Source organism: Poecilia formosa, unplaced genomic scaffold, assembly GCF_000485575.1.
Source record: "Poecilia formosa unplaced genomic scaffold, Poecilia_formosa-5.1.2 Scaffold88, whole genome shotgun sequence".
NCBI classification, from domain to species: Eukaryota; Metazoa; Chordata; class Actinopteri; order Cyprinodontiformes; family Poeciliidae; genus Poecilia; species Poecilia formosa.
This window is the reverse complement of record NW_006800027.1, coordinates 1,691,427-1,713,064: the sequence shown is the minus strand read 5'-3', so window position 1 is coordinate 1,713,064 and position 21,638 is coordinate 1,691,427. Positions and strand designations below refer to the sequence as shown.

The window sequence follows — 21,638 nt, the reverse complement described above, 5'->3', positions numbered from 1 at the left end:
TTTAGAGAGGCAGTCAACCTGTTGACTGTTGCTTGAATTGTTTAAAAGTAAGTCAGATCCAAAGTTGTGTAAACTACAACTCTGTCTTCACTGCAAAAATGTTCTTGAAGCTGTGGAAACTGCTTGAATGATCGATTTAAGTTTGTAGGGAAATAGATTTTATGATGCAAGACTTTAATAGATAGTTTTATGGGGGTGTTTTTTGGTTCATTTTCTGTCCTTTCTTCTCCCTGCTTTCTCTCTGGCACTGTAGAAACTGCTGTCTGTTTATTAGACTAGGTGCAACATGACACATCCTCTGAGCCCAGACCCTGTTTTCAGTAGGTATGAGAAGTCCAATCGTGAGCAGACACCTAAACATTTGTCATAATTTTGTATTTAACAGATGTGACTCACAGCTCAATGTGGGGGCGCACAGCGTTGGACACTGACACTTTTATTAATTAAGTGTGCTCTGAAAAAAAATAAAAGAATGTTCTCAGTATGTAGGCAAAATGTAGCCTGACTAGTTTTAGCTTTTATGTTGTGACACTAAAATTCAGTGTTTTATTCTTATTTGATAAAGTGAGCGCTCCTTGATGAAGTTTTTCACTCAGTCCAAATAACATAAAACGAGAAAATCAGTATCTTTACTATTTAAAGAGTAATAAATTGTTCACATTTTTGATTTTCTATTAGCCAGTGATTTTTTTAAGTTGACTGTCTGATGTGAAATAATCTCTCACATTATTCCAGATCTTCTTCTGATTGGCTGATGAACGTCTAGTGACGGCTCTTTCTCCTCAAGATTATCTCTCCAATTGAGCTGTCCAGTTTTTAGTAAGGAGTCCACCAGTAAACATCGTCCTACTAAGTTACTTTTCACCCTTTTGGATTTGACTGTGATAAATATTGTTTCTATCTTATTTGGCTATTTTTGTGTAAGATCCCAACTTTCCCCCATCCAGCCTTAAATGCGTTTTTAGCACCACTTCTCTAGGAAAGTTTCTCTTTACGACTAAGCTAACTGCAAATCCAACAATATGTGCCAGAACAAACAACCTTTAAGCTTTAGAGTGGCTTTCTGGCTGAAAAGAAAAGTAAATCTGTCTGGGCTCAAATTTTCTTGACAGCTCAGCGGAGAGATAAACGTCTACATTAGCAGACGTTTAGTCGGTTCTGTAAGAGAGGCATTGGCCTGACTGTGCATAGAAATAGTCCTATTGAACTATTGTATAACTGTTTACTTACCTGTGGATGTCGGATTGTTTAAGTTGAAGATGAAACTTAAACATCAACTCTACTTAACCCGTTAGGATCACTCATGGAGTATTGAGTCAGACGATCATTTATTATTGAAGAAAAACTAAGCAGGGCCTGTGACTTTAATGAAAAGTAACCTCCACTTGACCCAGCAGAACACTGTGGACTCCACACCATTGATCTCCAGCAGAGATGCACTTTTCACAGTGGGAGATAATTAAAAGCATCCACCACACTTCAAAGACACCACACTTCTTCATTTTCTCACATTTATATTCATTTAACGTGGTTTTTTTTTTTTTTTAAACACAAGCACAGATTGCAAGGTGAGAAAGACGGTCAGCAGAGTTTATGCCACTCTGCTCTGGTGCAGTTTTGGTTCTGAGAGCTGACGGGTTCAGGTGGTTAGGAAAGGCTGAATTCACTGCCCTTCTTTGTTTCCTGTCTTGAATTGACGTCGAAAAGAAAACAAAATGATAAAACCCCTTCTGAAAGACGGCTAAATGCTTTCTGATCAATGCAGATAATAAGATTTTATACTTGAGGCATCATCATGAGATGTCTGTCTTGAGGTAGAATTAAAGCAGAGTTGTTTGTTCTGAGTCTTGCTTAATAAATCATTTTTATGTATGTTTGATTGATAATAGATTTTTGTTCCAGTTGAATGTCCTTCTTGATCTTGAGCTAACTTATATTTATCTTTCATTAATTCTGAAAAACTCTTAGAGAAACTTTAAAGGAATATGAAGAAGTCCCATTCCCTGTTAGACATAATCACTCTCTACATCCTGAAGGTTGTAGATCAAGCGTTATCTTGTGACATTTTTTTCACAAGATAAAAATGTTAGGTCACTGTCGCCCTTTTTTTAACAGCTTGTAGCTCTCAATCCCTCTCAATCCCTTGTTCGCTGTCCATCCCTCTGCTCAGTCTTTTCCGTTATCTTTTCTTTTTTTTCCCTTTTCCTGTCTAGACGACTTGAAAGAAATCTCGCCCTGTGATTTTAAACCTTCCTGCCAGCTCATCCAACCTCCCGAGGACAAAGCAGAATGTAAAATGCTTGTACTGTATTGTGCTGCATAGGGAATAGTGGCAGCTTTGACAGAGCTCAGTCAGAGGTCGGGAAAGGGACCGACAGCTTTTTCTTCCTCGCAGTGACTCAAGGAGCCAGGATGACTCCTGCAGACATCCCTCATCAGCAAAATGGTAGAAAGGTAAACAAACCAAAACAAATTATTTTATCCTTGCGCATGTCATTGAATTTGAATCCATTTTAAGAAATTGTACTGTTCTTGTAATATTTGCACTGTAGCTTTATTGCATGTGTATTTTGTTGACGTCATAACATATATAAATGTTAAGCACAACATTTATGTGATCTACACCCTCCTTTATCTTTATACAGTAACTTTAATAAGTCACTTAATAAGTTATTTTAAATTAAGTAATGGTTAATTTAATTTAATTAATTTAATTTAATTTAATTTAATTTAATTTAATCTGTAGCTCTATGCCTAACATTTCAAACCTTTCTGAATATTTGGGAAGTGTTCATAACCCTTGAAATTGTCCACATTTTAGCAACATTTTAGTGGGATTTTTGGGAAACCAACATAGAGATCTCAATAAGACACTTTACATTTTTTTTAGACAAGTACATACTTTTTATGGTCTGTTTTTTTTCTGAATTGCAATGGAATTCAATATCCAGTTTGTGGAAATGTGCACAGCAAAATCTTTACCAGCAGCACCAGCAGTATTTGTTCTTGTCCTCTTTACTGACCTTAAAAACTCATAGAAAACTCATGAAAACCTAAATCCGCACTGTGGTGTCCTGTCAACTATATTCCAGAAGGACATATATCCAGTGCAGAGCAGCACCAGGTGCTGATGTCATGGTTTGCAACAAACAGGGACCTGGGTTCACAGCTTGGCCGGGACTAGCACATGTATTATGGCATTAAGCTTTATCTATGATGATGTTGCAAATCAGGGAAAAAAGAGATTAAAAAGCAAAACGTTAGCTGCACACAATATTAATCTTCTGTTTACAACATACTGATGATAATATGAATAACTTCTCTCCAGTAATTATTGTTTTGCTTGCATATTAATGCTTAGTCCTTTTTTAAAAATTATGCCAAAAGCAGGAAAAGAAAAGTTCTGTCACACAGGTCAAGGGATGCAATGCAGATTCACAGGAAGACAGATAATAGTTCTGACGAACTGTTGAGGAGGCTGGTTACAAAACAACACATTGGTGAATACATTTACATTTTGATGTTACCTCTCCTGTAAAACCTGAAGCTAAATCCTTCCTGACAATACCCTCTTCAGTTTTCTAAATCTATGTTAAATGTTCCTCTTTATGCATGCATACTGCTGGTTCTACTTCATCCAGTAACTGGTTTATCTCGGTTTTAGTTTCTTTAGGCTTTTTGGCCAAAAAACAATGATTTTGCATTTATCCTGTGACACTTGAAACGAATTCATGAGCAAGTCAAACAGTCAACATATTGTTGCCATGCCAGTCCATTTATGATTACAGTGCTCTTATCTTCGGATGGCTACTTTAAGAATGATAATGCAGCACGTAACAAAGCTCAAATCATCTCAAATTGGCTTCTTGAACATGATGATGCGTGCACTGTGGCCTCCATGGTGAACCAGGTTTCAGTCCAATAATATAAGTTTGGGATTCCAGCCAACAGATCGCCGGCTACTGCTTGATGCTTTGACGTCGATAACGGACAAAAATATCTGAGGAAGGTTTCTAATACCTTGTTGAATAAATGCCACAAATAATTGAGGCAGCTCTGAAAGGAAAAACCCTTCCAGGCAGGTACTTACTAAGTGTACCTATAAATAGGTCTGTGAGTCAATAATAATGTTTATCCATCAAAGCAAATAAGATGATGATACAAGAGGGAACAAAAAAAGAAAAATAAATTAAAAATACACACAAAAACACATGCACATATTTTCCATTTTCATTTAACAGTTGTTGTTTGGCTGTTTAGCTTTTCTTTTTTTAATTATCTAATAATGTCCAGCCATTCCTGCTGACATTAGAAAACAAACAAACAAAACAAAACAAAACAAAACAAAGAATTTTGAGTTATTTTTAGTCCAAATAAAGATGCTGCTTTCTCGGTTCAGAATAAAACCATCCACATAGACGAGCGTTAGTGGTATTACTTAACATGCACCCAAACACAAAGAAAATGTAATGGATTTACCTAAAAAAAACAACCTATCCACACCTGGGACAGTACATTGGTGCTACTTTTAATCTAAGTAAGTGCGATGTATAGTAGCACTGGAAGCTGCAGTGAAGGTGGAAGACTGCATTACTCTACCCTAAACCGAGCTGAAACAGGATGAAAATATTTAGCTGTTCAGAAATAATAAACTTTCAATATTAGTGTACTTTGCTGCCAGTTTCAGTTCTGGCTTATGGGAAATCATATGCCGACGTTCTTCTGCACCCTGAACAACAGAAGAACAAAAATAGACTGTGGCATCATGGGTCATGATATTTCAGCTAAAGAGATTCTTATGTTTTAATTAAAATAAAGTTAAGTAAGATGATAAATCAAATTAAACAGGTATGCAAAGATTGAAAGTACCTGCTGGGAAGTTGATGCCTTTTCTAAGAAAAGGTCATTAAGTTGTGGATCATATTTTCCTTTGGAATGCAAAATTATATTTGTGCCAAGGTGGAAAATTTTCTTTTGCACACTCTCCTCTGCTGCTGTGCAACACTTGTAATTCCTCCACTATCAAAGTCTTTGCAAGTGCAAACCTTCAAATATGCTTTTCTATGTTAATGTTGCACCTTTGGTTCCCTAAGCCTCATTAAAACAAACTCAGTGAACTAAAACCCAATCCAACTTTTTTCACCATGGAAAAAAAACAAAAAAAACTGTAAAACATATGCAGTGAAGCCAGGTGCAGAAATCACAGTTCTGACACCTTCCAGGTGTTAACTTGACACTGCCAAAGCAAAAAAAAAAAACAAAAAAAAAAACAACAACTGAGCTTTAAAAAATGCACAAACCTGATTTTTTTTTAATGCTATGAAAGCAGGTGTAATATTTCAGAAAATGTCATAAAACAAAATACCGACAAAGGTCCAGGATTTAAAAGTGTACCATAGGAAGCATAAGCAAGTGTGCAGGAGTCAGTGAACTACAGTAAAGGTGTAATGAATTATTTAACAGCCTATATTCATCTGTCACATCACATCAGCTCCCAAGAGGCCTTGACTTGCTGAACTCAAATTCTGTGGAGCATTTGGAAAAATATGTCTCTCTTAATTCAGTTAGATTTCAGATTATTAAGTAACAGAAACGAAGTGTTTCCAATTGCATTGGATAAAGAATAAACAGGACTTTGGATTGGATACGGAAAACACTTCAAGTGCATCTCATTTTGAAAGACTGCATCGTACTCAGTGAAACCACCATCACCAGGTGCCTTAACATGACAGCTTTATACTGGATGCTTGAAACTGACTGGGAGCAAGTGTGCGTCCATCTATCAGTTGTCTTTACCCACGTCTGGCTCCTTTATGTCAGTCCGATTTCCTTCACTAGCATGTCCTGGTAGGTCTGATTGTACAAAATTTAAAGATTCTGTCAATCTGTGGCGTTGAAATGGTGCAATGTTCTTCGATAATGTCTTCAACCACTTGAAGCTCAAGGTGTATTTTTGTACTTAGACATTTCTAATTTCCAACTAATTTCTCTGCGTTTTTCTCATATGTTTTGTAGGTTATTATTATATGGATGTATTTTAACTTGCAAAGTGCATTGTTAGTCCAATCTGCGGGAAGAGTTACATGAAGAAATTTCACTTGCTGCCTCTCTGTATGGTTTACCTTAAATGCCAAGAAAAAATTAAAGTGAAATAAAAAACTAAATTCTGTGCTGGGTTTTGGGTTTGTTATCACTCCGTAATGATTTATTTTTCTGATTGAGCTCAGAAGTTAAAGTGACAGAAGAAACAAAAACCTCAAGAGAAAATACAAACATTTGGGGGATTTAAACATTTTAATTGATTCTTGTGAAAAAGACAAATATTAATATCGTGTAAAAATTATAATACAAATTATACATGAATAATATCACTGTAGGCCTGCTGTCATGAGACGTCCGATAAAAGACATGTTTTTGTTTTGTAGCCACTCAAATTGTTACTAGATAACATTAACACTTAGAGATCTACTTTAACTCTAATAAATCTATTTGTTAAGATAGATTTATTAGATCTGCTACGAGCAGAAGAGACATGCACAATGTGCTTCAATTGTTTTGTTTTTCATAGTCCATGTAATGATGTCACACTGTGATAACTATGATAACAGGTTTGTTCTGATTACAGCGGTAAAATTGATTTTTTATTTTTATTTTTTTTCCCTGTGAAATGGCATCCTTTAGGGGTCTTTAATTTCATTGCACCTGCATTAGCTGAATGTCTGCTGGGCCACACCGACTCATGGAAACACATTAGGCACAGGTGACTAACAACACGTGAAACAACTGGATAAAAGGAGTTTGTCTAAACGAGGTCTTTATCTAACGGCGACAGTATTATTTGCAGGTGAACCGAAGCGTCGTTTACAGCTGAAGGACGAACAAAGCAGTTTAATTTTCCTACTCTACATGTCGTAGCTATAGCATTTACAGCCTTAACTGAAGCTTAAGGGTGTAATTTTGGAATGGTTTGGTGAAAATGCCTATGTCGAAACTGCAGTGCCTTACAAAAGTACTCGCACTCTGTGGTCGTTTCTGCATCAACTCATCCAGACACTTCAAGTGTTCTGGGGTGATTTTATGCAAATGACTGACATAAAATAACTTCAGAAATCCATTCATTGTTCAGTCTGAGGAGCTGTTGGTTCTTGCAGAAGAAAAAAAAACGTTCCCACAGCATGATGCTGACGCCACCATGTTTCATGCTCGACATGGTGAGTTCAAGGTGATTTGCAGTATATTTCAAACGATAGTCTAACAGTTCAGAGAACGGCTACATTGTGTTGGTGTTGTCGCACAGAATCCCCCTAAAAATACACTCAAATTGTGAATTTTAAACAAGTTATCAAACAGATCACCAGGTAAGAGGACTTTTGCAAAGCACTGTCAAAATGGTCGTCTATAAATATTGATGAAAACTCCGAATTTAAATTCAAATTAAATTTTGGAATATTTGAAAAAGAGACAAAAAAAAGAAGAGATTAAAAAAAGTTAATTCTCATTCTAAATAAACTTAATGTCTTTTACTTGAGCTATACATAATTAAAGGATTGAAAGATACACAACCATCATTTTTTTAAATCTCTGTTTACAATTTGATTCCTGCAAAACCATCCATGGCTAATCCAAGGTGTCTGGCTCAGCGTCCATGCAGGTTTCCCAGGGGTTACGAGGCATGTGGGGCATTGAGATAAGAAGAAGGGCAGCTCCACTGAGGATGAGGAGGGTGAAGGAGGCGCAGGCACAGGTAAAGGACCAGGAGTAATAGTATTCAATCCAGATGGTCTCATCGCTATCGATCATTCGCTTGACAGACTGGCGCATCACTTCGACGGAGATGATAATGCAAAGGCCTGCATGCGAAAACAGGAAAGATCTCCATTTGTTCAATTCATCCAACAAAAAGACGCATTAGCTTTAAAGGAAAAAAAAAAGGTCTATAAAAATCAGCACTGTGTCGACAAATCACATATATTTCAAACTCAGAAATAAGATGAAAAATAACACGATCACATCTGACCCGCGAAGGCAAAGAACATCCCGGCAGGTCGGAGCAGGTAGTCTCGCCCTTTTCCGAAAGAAAAGATCACACACAGAGTGCCCAGAATCATGAAGAACAGACTGAAGATAGCGATGGCTGCAGCTGAGATATTGTACTCTTAGGAGGGAAAGGAAACAAATTTAAGATTTAGAAACCAGAGGAGCCAACAAGGAAACATTAAAAAAGAAAAAAAAAAAAGAAAGAAAGAAAAATCTACCAAAGACAAAAAGGTTGAAAAAAACTGGATGAGATGATCGGATCAGTGTGGAGATTAAAAACTGGGACTGTGTAAGATAATAACTGTTTCAACGTAGCACTGAGCTGAGTTATGAACCGGATAATTAGCCTTTAAATTAGCCCCACTTTAAAAAAACAAACAAAAAAAAAAACATTAATCCAAACCGTTAATAAAACCATTTGCATGACAGACAAGATGCTGCAGGCTTTTAACAAGATGATTAGGACATGTCTCTTTCTTCCCGCCTTCTCTCTCTCTCTTTTCTTCTCAGATAAAGATAATCTGCTTTTTGCTTCTCTGTAACACTCCAGCTGAGATAGAAACGATCCCATTTCACCTCACAGTCCCAACTGTTCAAACACATCTGGCGGAAGGATTCCTCACATTTAGGCTCTTCAGCACATTTAAGAAGTTTTGTTTGTGTGCAGAATTTCTGACCTGTCTGTCTTAACTTTATTTAGGTAACATTAAAGCAACATGCATATTTTTTGCCTCTGCAGATCCAATTTAAGTTGAATCTATACGTTTCGCATATTAAATGATCGAGATGTAGCAAAGCCGTGTTCCCCATATGCAAAACGTGTGTTTAGCATTTTCCACATCTGAGATTTCACACTCACTTTTGATCAAGTTTTCAGGTGTACTTTTAAAAATGTTGTATTTATGTTTTTTATATGTAAATGTCAACTGAAATGTGTCAATTCACAACATTTCCAATTATACCTTAAAAACTAGGAAATATTTTTCCACCATTTCAGTTTATCCTTTCAAAGTATGAGTAACTAAAAGCAAACTGGGAATTGATCCGTCGGATGATTAACTCTTGCTCAGAGCTTTGTTGCTGTTGGATATTAATATTTCATCCTTTTTGGACTACAAATAGGAGACAGAAGGTTTGCAGCACCAAGCTCTCGTTCCTTAGAGCATTTCTGTGCAAATTCATGTGCACATGACAACACGTCAGATTTCTTTGCTCTATATTTTATTTAATTTTTTATTTTTATTTTTATTGGATTTTTTTTTTTTTGCCTCTCTTCAGTGGAAAGAAATAAAACTTCCTTTGCTGTGCCATTAGAAGCAAATTAGTTTTTACCTTATTAAAATATTACTCTCATCATTTTACACCGTTGCTAAAAATAAGAACATTTCTGCCATACAAGCCTAATTATATAATAGAAGTTGATGAAGGTTTTTTTTACAAGTGTGGTCTTTAATTGAAAACATTTGTCAGGATGCTGCTGTTTCTTTCACTCAAACGCGATGAGATAAAACCCAATAAATCAGGAAGAATTGCATATAAACAAGTTTGCCATTACAAGTGTGTAAAAAGTAATTTGCTCCAAATTCCCATCTTGTTTTTCTTAGAACCCTAAAAGTGGCATAAAGATTCGCTGTCATGTTGATCATATGTCCAATATCTCCCTGCCTTTACTATCCTCTCTTTTTCTCTCTTACATTATTAGATGTTTCTGTTGGTTTTAAAACATAGACAGTGTGGTGAGTTACTGAAGATCCACCCACCTTTTTGGGTCTTCACTTCAAAAACCTCAGCTTCTTCTCCCGATGTGAAGTGTTTGAAGTAGGAGCAGTTTTTTGCTGAAGAGTAAAAGACAGTGAGGAGGGGGGAGCAAGCAGACAGAAAGAGATATGAGGGACTAAAGGCAGAAAACAGATTGCATCCCTTTGCATTACCAGCCATTGTTCTGTGTTATAAACTTTCAATGAACCTCGTGAATAAGTATAAAATTACACTGACATTATTAGGACACAGAAGACTAAGGGGTGAATATTTTTTGCCAAGTACCATTAAAACACTGAGTGTCTATTTTACTGAAAAATGCTTAACTGGTGTTTCTCAGTGAACACTGTCAAAAAGGCTTTTTGGGTTTTTATAAAGGACACGTTGAGTTAAACGTTTTATTCATCCAAATCTGGATCATTGAAGGAGATTAAGACTTCTGTCTTAAAGGTAACTTCCTCAACGCAATGCCCAGTTAATGGATTTATCCACAGAATATTCGCTTTTGAGCTCATGAGATGAAAACCTGTGGAGAAATTCAACAAGTGACCAATACGCTCATGTGAGGATGAGAATATCTTTCATTGTAACTGACAGCACATTTTTTCTTCCTTTGTTCCTTCCTGTGTACATTTTAAAGTATTTTGCAACCACAGCATACTGCATCGAAACATAGTTTTGTTGTAATTGTGAAGACATCTTTAAATAGCAAAGTCAATATTCAGAACAAAGACACATTTACATTAGTCTTTTTTGGAAAAAGACACTTTTGGCTTAAAATCCCTTAATATATCTTTCAAATTTCTACATTTATAAATAAAACAATAATAATTTATGCAAGTAATGTAGATCTTGATTGACTGCCTATCCATTGTATGTTTGACATCCCTTCCAAATCTCAGCAGCATTTCTATAACTTGTAATCAATTTTATTTTGAAAGAAAAGCTAATATTTTCTGTCATCCATGTTACTTGGATTCAAATTCACACATTTCTTCAGGAAGTGCAACTGTGAATGCGTTGCATTTTACTTGCTGAGCCACCAGTATTTTGCCCCACAATAGTTTGATATTTCCCACAGCTGTGAAGAAATGTTTCTCCGTTAGAGCGATTATTTTCTACTCCTCCATCTATGAGCCGTCTTTTTAAAGGCATCTGGGAGGAGACGAAAGGTTGACAACGACCTAAAGGCCAAGCAAGCGTTCCCTCTGTTCTACACCTGCTATCCTTTCTCGGTGAGATTAAACTCATAAAACAGGCAGGTCCCTCCTCTGTCCCTTCTCTGTTTGTGTGTTGGTGTCTGTGCACAGTGTGTGTGTGTCCACGAGGCAACAGAGGAGCTGTTTGTTAACCAGGATGAGAAGGAATCACTAAAAGGGGTAACCTAGCAACAGGCTGCTGCAGGTCTTGGCTAGTTCTGTCTGTTTACACATGTAAAGGCATATATGAAGAGAGCTTTGGATGCATATGCCTGTGCTGCTTGTGCATGGAAAAATGTACGTGTGGCCACGCAGGAACTCCAGAAAAGTGGAGGCAGGGTCACAGTGCAGCTGAGACGTGCAAATATATTATTTTCATTTTGCCTTTTCTCATTTGCTGCCTGCACCTCTGGGGCCAAGCTAATCTCCGCTAATATGTGTTCGGGTTGAGCTATATTGTTTTCTCCAGTCTTTATGAAAACAGTTTTCTGCCTAATACACAAAGATGAGATAAGAATAATAGTTCAGAGGAGCTTTAAAAACAATGAAGTTTTTTTTTTCTTCATCAAGATTGATTAAGACTGGGAAAGCAGGTGGAAATAAAATCACATTTCTGTCTGCAGCTGCAGAGATCTGCTTTAACTTTAACTTAAAATCAGGTTTAAGATTCAAAAGTTTGTGGCCTTACTGCTGTGGTAGCATCAATCCTTACCAGGTGATTTGTCACATATAGGTTATTATCACTCAAAATATATTAAATCTTAATCAATAGAATCTTAGTGCTAAAATTCATTTTTACTTATTTAAAAACCTGAGTGTTGCTTTTGCTTTGGTTCTTTTTGGTGATGCAAACATGGGACTGCTGTTCTGTTCAGTTTGTCTATTTGTCTTTATCAAATAAACCTAAATAAAATAAAATAAAATAAAATAAAATAAAATAAAATTAACTGAAAGCAAAAGTAGCTATTGTATCTTACACTGCCACACAAAAATTCCAGTAAAGGTTAAAGTAAACCTGTGTCACCCTTGCAGATTTTATTTAAAAAATTAGAAGCAAACTCTTATGTTTTTTGCCACTTCACAATTTTGTCCTACTTCCTGTAAGCCTATCACTCAAAATTTTAACATATTGCATTACTATTCTTTTTGTTTTAATGTGAGAAAAAGTAAAAAACTTAAGGTGTATAAATACTTTTGCAAGGCGCTGCAGTTAGATCAGTTTTCATTAGTTTGATTCTTCTTGTTTCTTTTTCCTCCTGTAAACTGACTGTCTGGTCAATTAAAAAAACAAAAAAAAAAACAGAAAAGGCACATTTACCTAGAAGGAGAACATCTGGGTGCGTATCATCGACCTTGCAGTCTTGCTAATGGGGAGATTTAGTTCCAGGGGGAGGATGATTAGAGCGAAGTGTTGCCTGTCATTTTAGTTTCACCTCTTTCCATTTTAACTGTCGCCTTCTCTCTTTGATGTGGCGCCTCTGGTTTACCAGCTCCAGACTCACTCTGTTTCGCAACATCTCACATTTTTTCCGTTTTTGTTTTAAATTCAGTCAACCATCCGGCGCCTACGTACGTATAAGTAAGTCTTTGTTTTGAGGGCTTTTGCTCACGGTTTGTGTTGAGGTTCTTTCACAGAATGACCAACTAGTTCAGGGTCAGTGTGAAAAACATGCACTGTGATATTTGAACAGCTATTCCACCAGGAGCTCCGATAACCGGGACAGAACAACGCGGCAGAATCCCCGGCTGCCTCAGCATGCTGACCTTTCATGACGACAGTCAAAGGTTTCATTGTCATCATCGTGAGCACGTTTTGTTCTGTATATTCTGGGTCTTTTACATTTTGAGAGTGCTTATTCAAATTTTGCGTCTGTAAGTGCTCCATGCTGCGACAGGCGGAGGCCAACGCCTTTACTGCAGCCTTGTTTGGCTTTCCACTCAAAGCAGGAAGCCGACACACAAGAGAGAGGGAAATAATTGAGCGGAGAGAAGGTGAAAAGGCTCAAGGGGATATTTGTGCTTTTGAGTATAAATTCTGGATATCATCAAAGTGCTTGGCTTCTGAAAATGAAAAGCAGAAAGTGGAAGATGTTTTTTCTGTAAAGATGCGCTCTGGGGATACTTTCTTTCCGCAGAAGGACTGGGAAGCGTTAATGCATGTCCACCTTGAAGCTCTGGAACATATTCGATAATAAACCTGTCTCTGTTGCCTCTTTGAGCATGTATGCATGTGAACATGCACATGCACCCAAAAGGTCCATTTGTCCTCTTTATTTCCCAGCCGTGCTGCGCGGTGTGCTCCATAAAGGGTTTGTTTGATTTTTACAACACTCCAGCTGTCATGCGTCATTTCTGGGAAGCTAATTTTGAAAGCCGTTTGGGTTCACAGTTTAGCTGCTCTTGATACACAACCGCTTATCAACAGCAGAGTAGATAGAAATGAGTGTTTGTGTGCTGTCCTCTTTGCAACCAACCTCCTTGTCTTTTAGGAAAATGTTAATTTGCATTATTAAGTCCAATCACTGCTGCGTGTGTGTTGTTGTTTGGGTCCACGATTCATGAAGGATGCAATCTCTCAGAGCACATATTGGTCAGGGACAACGCTGTGCTTTGCGTGCAGTCAGCACAGTAAACTGAGAAGCAGATAAACTAAGCAACTGGCTTTAAATCTGTTTAACAAAAATTGCATAAAAGCAGACTGCACTGCTTTAAAGTTTGTCTTACATAATCCAATGTACTGAATGTAACAAATAAGAACTGAACTTGCAGTTTTTGTGTCAGCGCAGGTTTTCACCAGCATTTGCCCATCAGTGTGATTCACGTTTTAACCAGCACGCCTGCAAAACGTTTCCACTTGGGCAAGTGAGCACTTTGTTCATTTATTTTTTTCTCCCTACTCAATCTCTCTAAAATATGCAACAAAAAAAAAAGCGAGCGGCTTTTAAGCGACACTCAAAGGATGTTTGAGATGAAGGAAAGTGGAATAAAAGGTTAAACAAGCATAAGGGAGGCCACAGATTTTCTCATGGGAATAAACGGATTGCCGACTGATTCCCATAAGTAGACTGTAGCATATTGAACTAGATGGCAAAATGGACCCTCTAACAACATTAAATAAAAGACAACGGCTTGATACTTACTGAAGTGGGGGGGAAAAAAGCTCAGCTCAAGCAGATTAACATGAAACTAAATGCAGGATTCTCTTTCAAAATATTACTTTGACAGTGGGATTTTTTTCCCATTTTTCACCTCGGGCGATTGCAAGCGGAAGACTGCGAGAAGTTGGTAGAAGAAGAGGAGTTTAACTCTGGATGGAGATCATAGTTTATTGATTTACAATCCAAAATGGTTACCGTTTAGGGTAAAATCAAAAGTACTACCTTCCTGGTGATAACATTTCAACCTACCTAATCTGTATTCACCTTTAATATGCAGTGGAAATTGAAGGTAATACAAAATAGCTTCAGAAAATCTTGAAAGTTTCTTAAAGTAAAAACATACTACTTCAAATCATCCCCTTGCAATGGGGAAACTGTGACAGTGCTGCACGGTGATTTAGTGAGACAAAGCAACAGCAGAGTGACTGACTGGAACCTGCCCCACAAGGAAGTATAAGCATTAAGTCGAAAACCGATAAGCCTTAAGCAAAACATTTAACCTTGATGCAAAAATTACTCAGAGACAGAAAGACAAGAAGCCATTCTTACTCATCTAAATCCCAATGAGAAAAATATTTATTCTGCTACAACTTGAACGATACAAATGCAAGTGTTGATGTTCTTTTAAAAAAGCTCTACATTCTCTAAAGCCCTGCATTTGTGGTGCACTGGAGTAACTGTGCATGACCAAACCAGCATAAACAACCTGATAAATTGTGAGCAGAGGACACAGACTACTTACCCAATGGTAAAAGTGAAAATAATCAGGACAGAGAAAGCAATTACGAACAACGGAAAAAAACGAGAAAACGAGAACCAGAAATAAACCAAAACCAGAGAGCGTGACATTTCAGTCTGTTAGGATGCGTCCGTCTAATCACTTCTGCCTATTTCAGGTTGTTTGAATCTCACAGAAGAAATGCAGATTCTACTTTTATACTGTTACCATGTTTCAAAGAAAAGAAAACAAGAAGCAGCAGCATGAGGTTAAACAATTATTCATCCATTTTATGTATGTGGGTTTTTTTTGAATGAAGCATGACCATGAGGAAATACCGCTTCAAACAATATAACAATGCATACCGTGTCTTGTGACTGGTCAGTTTCATCTCCACAATCTGGACTTTAGGACTGCATATGGACTTTTTTATCAATATATTTTCCGCCATGTCCTTGGAGTGACATTCTCAAGGATTAATGAGAAAATCTATTTGTTCTTTCTTTTTTTTTTTAGCTGAGGAACATTTCTCATTTCAAACTCTGGTGTCAAAAGCTGAATTACACATGATTATTCATGCTTTTATTTCATCTCGTCTTGACTGCTGTAACCGTCCTTTCATCTGTTTGAATAAGAAAGATCTTGACCTTCTCCAGTCCATTCAGAGTGCTGCTGCAAGGCTTCTAACCAGCATGTGAAACAGACAGCACACCACTCCTGTTTTAATGTCTTTACATTGACTATTGGTAAATTTTAAAATGTATTTTTACATTTTAGTCTTTACTGTAGACCCCTGTGAGTTAATTTGATCAAACACTCCAGATGAGTTTGGCAATAAACAAATTATGAATATGTGGAAATGCGCCACATTTCCACAGTAATGTATGATGGAAGATCTCCAGTGACGTGAGTTTTGTTTCTCTTTCGAAGAACTGAGAACTTTCTTAGCTCTGGGAGTGTTAGAGCACATAGCACTCCCATAGTAATACCATAACATTATCGGATGGCAAACAGGTCATGTTTAAGTCCTTGAGCAGTTCAATGATCCTGAATATATGGTCACCTAAATTCAGAAATTATTCACAGGACACAAAATCTGTCTTTAATGGTCATCATACCCATCGTTACCTGAATCCCACTGAAACTCTGGAGGGTAAGCTGATGAGAACAGAGTACAGGAAAGGACTCAGGACAATCTAGAGAGATTGTGAAAACAGATATTGGTCAACAACCCCCTTTTTGTATTCTTCAAAACCGTTACATGTTGAAAGAGAAACCCGAGGCTGAATTTATTTGAAGCTCTTTACACATTTTTACCAGGCGGTTCAATAAATCTGGAGGCTGCTTTATAGTGATTAATATGTCAAACTGGACTTATGAGTCTGTCAGTTACATTTTCTGTGTCTTAACATCCAACAGGTGACGGACTTGTCCAGAGAAAAAGATGAAAGTGTGTCAGTCTGGCTTTCTGTCGAGGGTACAGTATTATCTGATCTCTCAACATGTTCTTGAAAAAAAAAAATAAAAAAGTACACCACCGTCTCACTTCCCTGGAAGACCCCTCCACACCCCTCCACCACCTCTCTCTCTCTCTCTCTCTCTCTCTCTCTCTCACTCTCTCTCTTGTTCCAAAAGTGCTCGGTGTCTCACGCTCAACAGAGGTATCCCTGCCCACGTACACCCTCCTGCTCTCTTCTCTCAATTTCTTTCATTCCTCCCGAGTCTCCCAGGTGTATTCTAACTCATGAGCTGGGGCGGAAAGCCACACTTCATTAAGGCCTGCACTGATCCTGAGGTGCTGGAGGAGCCAGAGGCAAAGTCAATGACAGTCAGAGTGAAATCTCACAGTTAGGCTGCAAGGCACGCATGCACAGCCAGGGGCCAGGAGACGTGGTTTCACCCAGGGGCTTGCTCTGCACAAAGAGAGTCCTCGTAATTAAAGCTATGCAGGTAATTTAAAACCTTTAAAGACACAAGCTGCAATGTTTTGACTTTTCTTTTTTTTTTTCTTTTTTTTATGACTTGCAGCTTGGAATACCATCCAATTGTGTAAAAGAGTTGACTTTATATTTGACAAGAAAAAACAGTTTTAGTTAACATTTTCCATCTGTGTTTTAACCACAACAGTAATAAACGCTATTTTCGTGCAAGATTCACATCTGATTTGATCAAAGCCTCTAAAGAATCTGTCGAAATATTATCTGTCAAGATAAGGGAGTTGAGATCTTACATTTCAGCCCAAAGAGAGTCAAGACTATGCCATGATAAATGATTCAACGACCCATATAGTTCTATGACAAACAGGAGAGATTTGTGCTTTCTTTCACCGTATGAAGGTATCCTCGTTGTACCAAATCAGCTGTCTGTTCAGTGACTTTCTTTGTGGAAGACAAAGACGGTTCACAGGGTTTCTGGGCACAGTGAGTTGTGAAGTGTTTGGTTGAAATACCCATCCATGTTTATGTCCTTGTGAACGTCTGCACACATGGCCACATATGTGCTGGCACAAGAGAGGAAGACAACAGAAGCAGGAACAGATCCACAGAAAACAAAAGGGTTTATAACAACGCTGAATGTGGAAGCTGATAGATTATAACTCAAATAACTCTTTAATGTCCTCTGAGATAATCATTTAGGTTGTTTTTTTTTTTATTATTATCTTAGCAACACCACAGACCTTATGTCTGAACTCAGCTTCTTGACGTGAACCTTAACCATAAGGACTAAAAGATAATCACTGATCAGGTTATACTGATTTTACTGAATAAAAATTAGGATGCCCCCATACCTCCAGGTAAGCTGATGGGGCCACATCCTTTGCCCTGAGGGTCTTCCTTCACCATGAAGATGGTCTTCTTGCAAAGCCTCCAGAGGCCAAAGTGGGCCGCCTCACATGTGGCGTTGAGCTTCTCCACCCTGGGACTCAGGACGGCCCAGTGGTCTGTCACCACTGCCGCCAGCATCGCAGACATGCCGACGACGATCACCACAGACGTGATCTTGACCTTTGTCACCTGCTCCTCGAACATGTTGCAGCTTCGAGTTGGCGCGCGCCGAGCCGTGGGTGTGCGCGTCCGTGCTTGCCACCGGTTTGTGTCAGCTGGGCGAGTGACTGGACAAACTGCCGCGGAAGTTGCTCCTGGTCCTCTATATTTTCAGTTCTTGACATCGGACATTGTCTCCAGATGTTTTGCCGCCTTCACCACACCGCCGATGTCCTCTGTTGTCGCTCCTGCTCTTCAAGGGTCTGTCTTTTTCGTTCTCCGCCTTGTGCCTTGTGGTTGGTGAAAAGAGGCCAGATAACAGTGCCCCAGTTTCTGCCTCTCTCCTCCTCTCCCTCCCTGCTCGCCTTTGGTAAACTAAGGCCATTCACTTAAATGAGCAAGGTGTGCCTGGATGTCTCTGTGCTCCCTACATCAATATTTTGGAGCAAAGCAATTGGGACCAGTGTTAGAGCAAGACTGAGCTCATTGATTTAAAGTTTTAATACAATTTGTTGATTCAGATTTTTCTTTCCCCCCTGCAATTCTTACAACATCAAAGGCCATCAGATGGGAACAATTGTCATGCTCTGACACCAGACTTTAATATTTCATCACTCTTCCAAACACTTATCAATCCATCATTTATCTGGAACATGCTCTGTCGCATCTCCCTCTTTTTCTTATTCAGTCCAATCTCGTTCAATTGTCTCAGGTGCCATGCGCCGTGGGACTCCTCGGGGGAAAGATTTCCTTTATTAGTTGCCGTCTGGAAATGGCTGGTCTACTTCCTCAGCCAATCAGCCATCAAGGTTTGAAACAAGGGCTTCACCTGATCCTGGCAGCTGATCCAGATTTTTGTGACGAAAAAGGGGCTTTTACTTCAAACCTGTAGAATATTCATGCTGTTGACATTGTTGAGAGAATGTATTACACATATTTATGCCGAGTTCTCAGCGTGTATTAATTTAACGTACGTACTTAAAACCACAAGTCATTTGAAAGGCTGAAATCTTACATGCTGTTGAGCTCTCTATTATTACCGGTCAGCAGGGGCTTTATTAACATATGTAACCCGTTCAAATCTGATAGATATGAATTGCACAATCGACGTCTTGCCCATAAAACTCCCTGCGTAAGTGGACAAGCTTTTTATAAACCACTGCGCCCCACTTTAGACGGGACTCTGGCCCATTTTCAGCTCTGACACCACTCACACAGCTCGTGGGGGTTTATACTTTAAACTTTGGGATATTTAAAACTAAACATAAAGTCAAGGGGACACAAAATACAATCCAGGATCACAGTGCCTCGCAAATGTTTCTACCATTTGCAATGTTGCAACTACAATCTATTGTTACTGGGTTTATATGTAATGGACCGATGTAACAAAAATGACAAAAAGACAAAACTGACGCATAGTTTTCATCATTTTTTTACTAATAAAAATCAGAATAGTGTGGTTTGTATTCATTTCAGCACCTTTTATTCCTGCAGTAGCTCGGTCAATCTGCTCCAGGGCAGATGTGGCTACTGTTCAGTAGCTTGCCATCATCAGCCTGTGAATGTGTGTGTGTGAATGACTGAATGTAGTGTGAAGTGTTTTGGGGTCCTCTGGACTTGAAAAAGTGCTATTCAAGTGAAGGACATTTACATTTACCAAATTAATTTGAATTACTTCAATAGGCAAACAGAGACAAATTTGTAAATCCAGCTGTAAAGGCATCAGAGATTTATAAGTTTGTGGTTTTATTTTGGATAAAAGTGCACCATTTGTGTATTTCTCTCATTATGTTCTAGTATATTAGTTACTCGTTAGCTTATATTTTAGAAACTGTAGAGTACTCACTATTTAGATGCAGAGAGACTCCTATTATTGCAACCCAGAAAAGGAATTAGAACAAACTTGGATCCCAGAAAAAATTCTTCAAGAACAGGAACATTTAGTTTTTATTATTACTTAGAAACTGTGGAGTACTCATTACTTTTACAAATTTAGAGCATACATAGAAAGTCCAGAGAATACTTAGTAACCCAGAAGTCCAGAGGATACTTACTTATACTTATTTAGCAACCCTGATTAGGAGTATCTAGTTTATTTACTTTGGATCAACATTATTAGCTTTTTCTTCTTTCTTTTGGTTTATTATTTTGTATTGCACTTTGTATTGCCTTGTTGCTGAAAATGTGCCATATAAATAAAGCTACTTTTGCCTTCTTTTTAAAACATATTCATGTGTGCACAATTAGGAGATCTGCAAAGAAACAAAGCAGTTGGCTTGACATATCAGGTTTGTCAGAAAACAATATAATGTGGGCAAAAAGAAAGTGCTTGGCGAAGGACATCCAAGAGTGTCAAAGTCTGAGAGATGATGGCAAAAACCCGTGTTTATTATCACAACCTGCCTGATTGCATTTGCAGTAAAGGTGTCCCTCTTCCAATGACAGGCTCCACTCATCTCTAGGTGTGTAATAATAACGTCTTTTGTTTTTTTTTCCCCATCTTCCTGGCTGACCCCCTGACCTGTTATTTGTTCACGGTGTCCTCTGTGGCTGCACAGAGACCAAACGCCTCACAGCTGTCTCTAAGCAACAGACGAAGGATGTGGATAACAGCAGTGACACACCACCCACAGCGCAGTGTATCATACCCAAGAGATCACCTAGTGTCAGTCGACTGGTAGGAAAAAGACAGAACAACACCTGACAAGGAAGGAATATCTGAATCATCAACTGAACGCTTTCTTTTTTTTGTTTTTTTGTTTTTTTGTTTCAGATGTCTGCAACCGCGGACGTGCTTCGTTTCTTCTGCGGGAGTAAAGATGGATTTAAAGAGATATTCTTTAATTGTGGCTGCCAGCTTGCCTGTCACAATCTTTATTCCACCATAAAACACAACCTTAATTGGTGGCTAAATTTACCCGAAGTTGACTAGATTGCACAGCCTTCAGAGGGACCCAACTGCGTTCATTCGTTAATGACAGGCAACGTTGCTCCAGCTAAATTAGACCATCCGTGCCTCAAGGCCATTTCTATGAGGGTCGTGTCAGTCTCTGCGTGTAGAACAACAGGATCGGTTACAGTGGATCCTCATCTGCTTGTTCTGTGCATTTAAACGCTTCATCTGTCCATTTAAACGAGGCTGAGGTGATGTGGGATGGTGAATTGCGAGTTAATGAGCAGAGACCCAAAACAATTCAATTAGGTGGAGATTACAAGGGGATGATGTAGCTCCGTGATTGTGCTGCAATATTGGATGTTTATATCAGAGGATGATTTCCCAAGTTGGATTACCAGTTGTTGATGAAAATGAAATATCACCAGCGTGATCCCTCTCATTTTGTGGAGCGGTTTTATAATTTTGACATGAGGCACAACATAGAGTGATGTGCAAAGCTAGAACACAGTATGAGAGCTTGTATGTTTGTTTTTTTTCCCCTAGCATATTTGGTTATATCAATGTTTAAGATAAGTCTAACCGTACTGAGAAATTCAGGGGAAATCCTGAATAAACAACAAAACTGGATGAAAGATCGTTTTCATGAAATCCAAATTTAGAAAATTGCTACTCAGCATTTGACCTGTTTAAATAGGAAAACCGGTTTAAACAGAAAAGAGGCATAGAGCAAATTCAGCATTCCAGCTGTGAAGCATGAAGGTGGAAGTGTCATGGTGTGGGAATGCTTTGCTGTAAGCAGGGTCTGGCCACCTCACCATTAAAAAAAAAAAATAAATCACTGTGAATTTTTTTTGTTTCAGAGGATGCTTTCAACATGAGAAAAACTGA

General features: G+C 38.3%; 1 protein-coding gene across 1 annotated transcript; it reads right to left on the bottom strand.

Annotated features, from left to right (window-relative positions):
• Positions 1 to 6,803: 6,803 nt before the first annotated feature.
• On the bottom strand, positions 6,804 to 18,414 carry LOC103141692 (voltage-dependent calcium channel gamma-1 subunit-like). Its single transcript, XM_007557426.2, has 4 exons — positions 17,659 to 18,414; positions 9,798 to 9,872; positions 8,018 to 8,155; positions 6,804 to 7,850 (listed from the first exon to the last, which is right to left on the bottom strand). Exons 1-4 carry the CDS (start codon positions 17,897 to 17,899, stop codon positions 7,618 to 7,620), a joined length of 687 nt encoding a protein of 228 aa, XP_007557488.1. The 5' UTR covers positions 17,900 to 18,414; the 3' UTR covers positions 6,804 to 7,617.
• Positions 18,415 to 21,638: the final 3,224 nt, after the last annotated feature.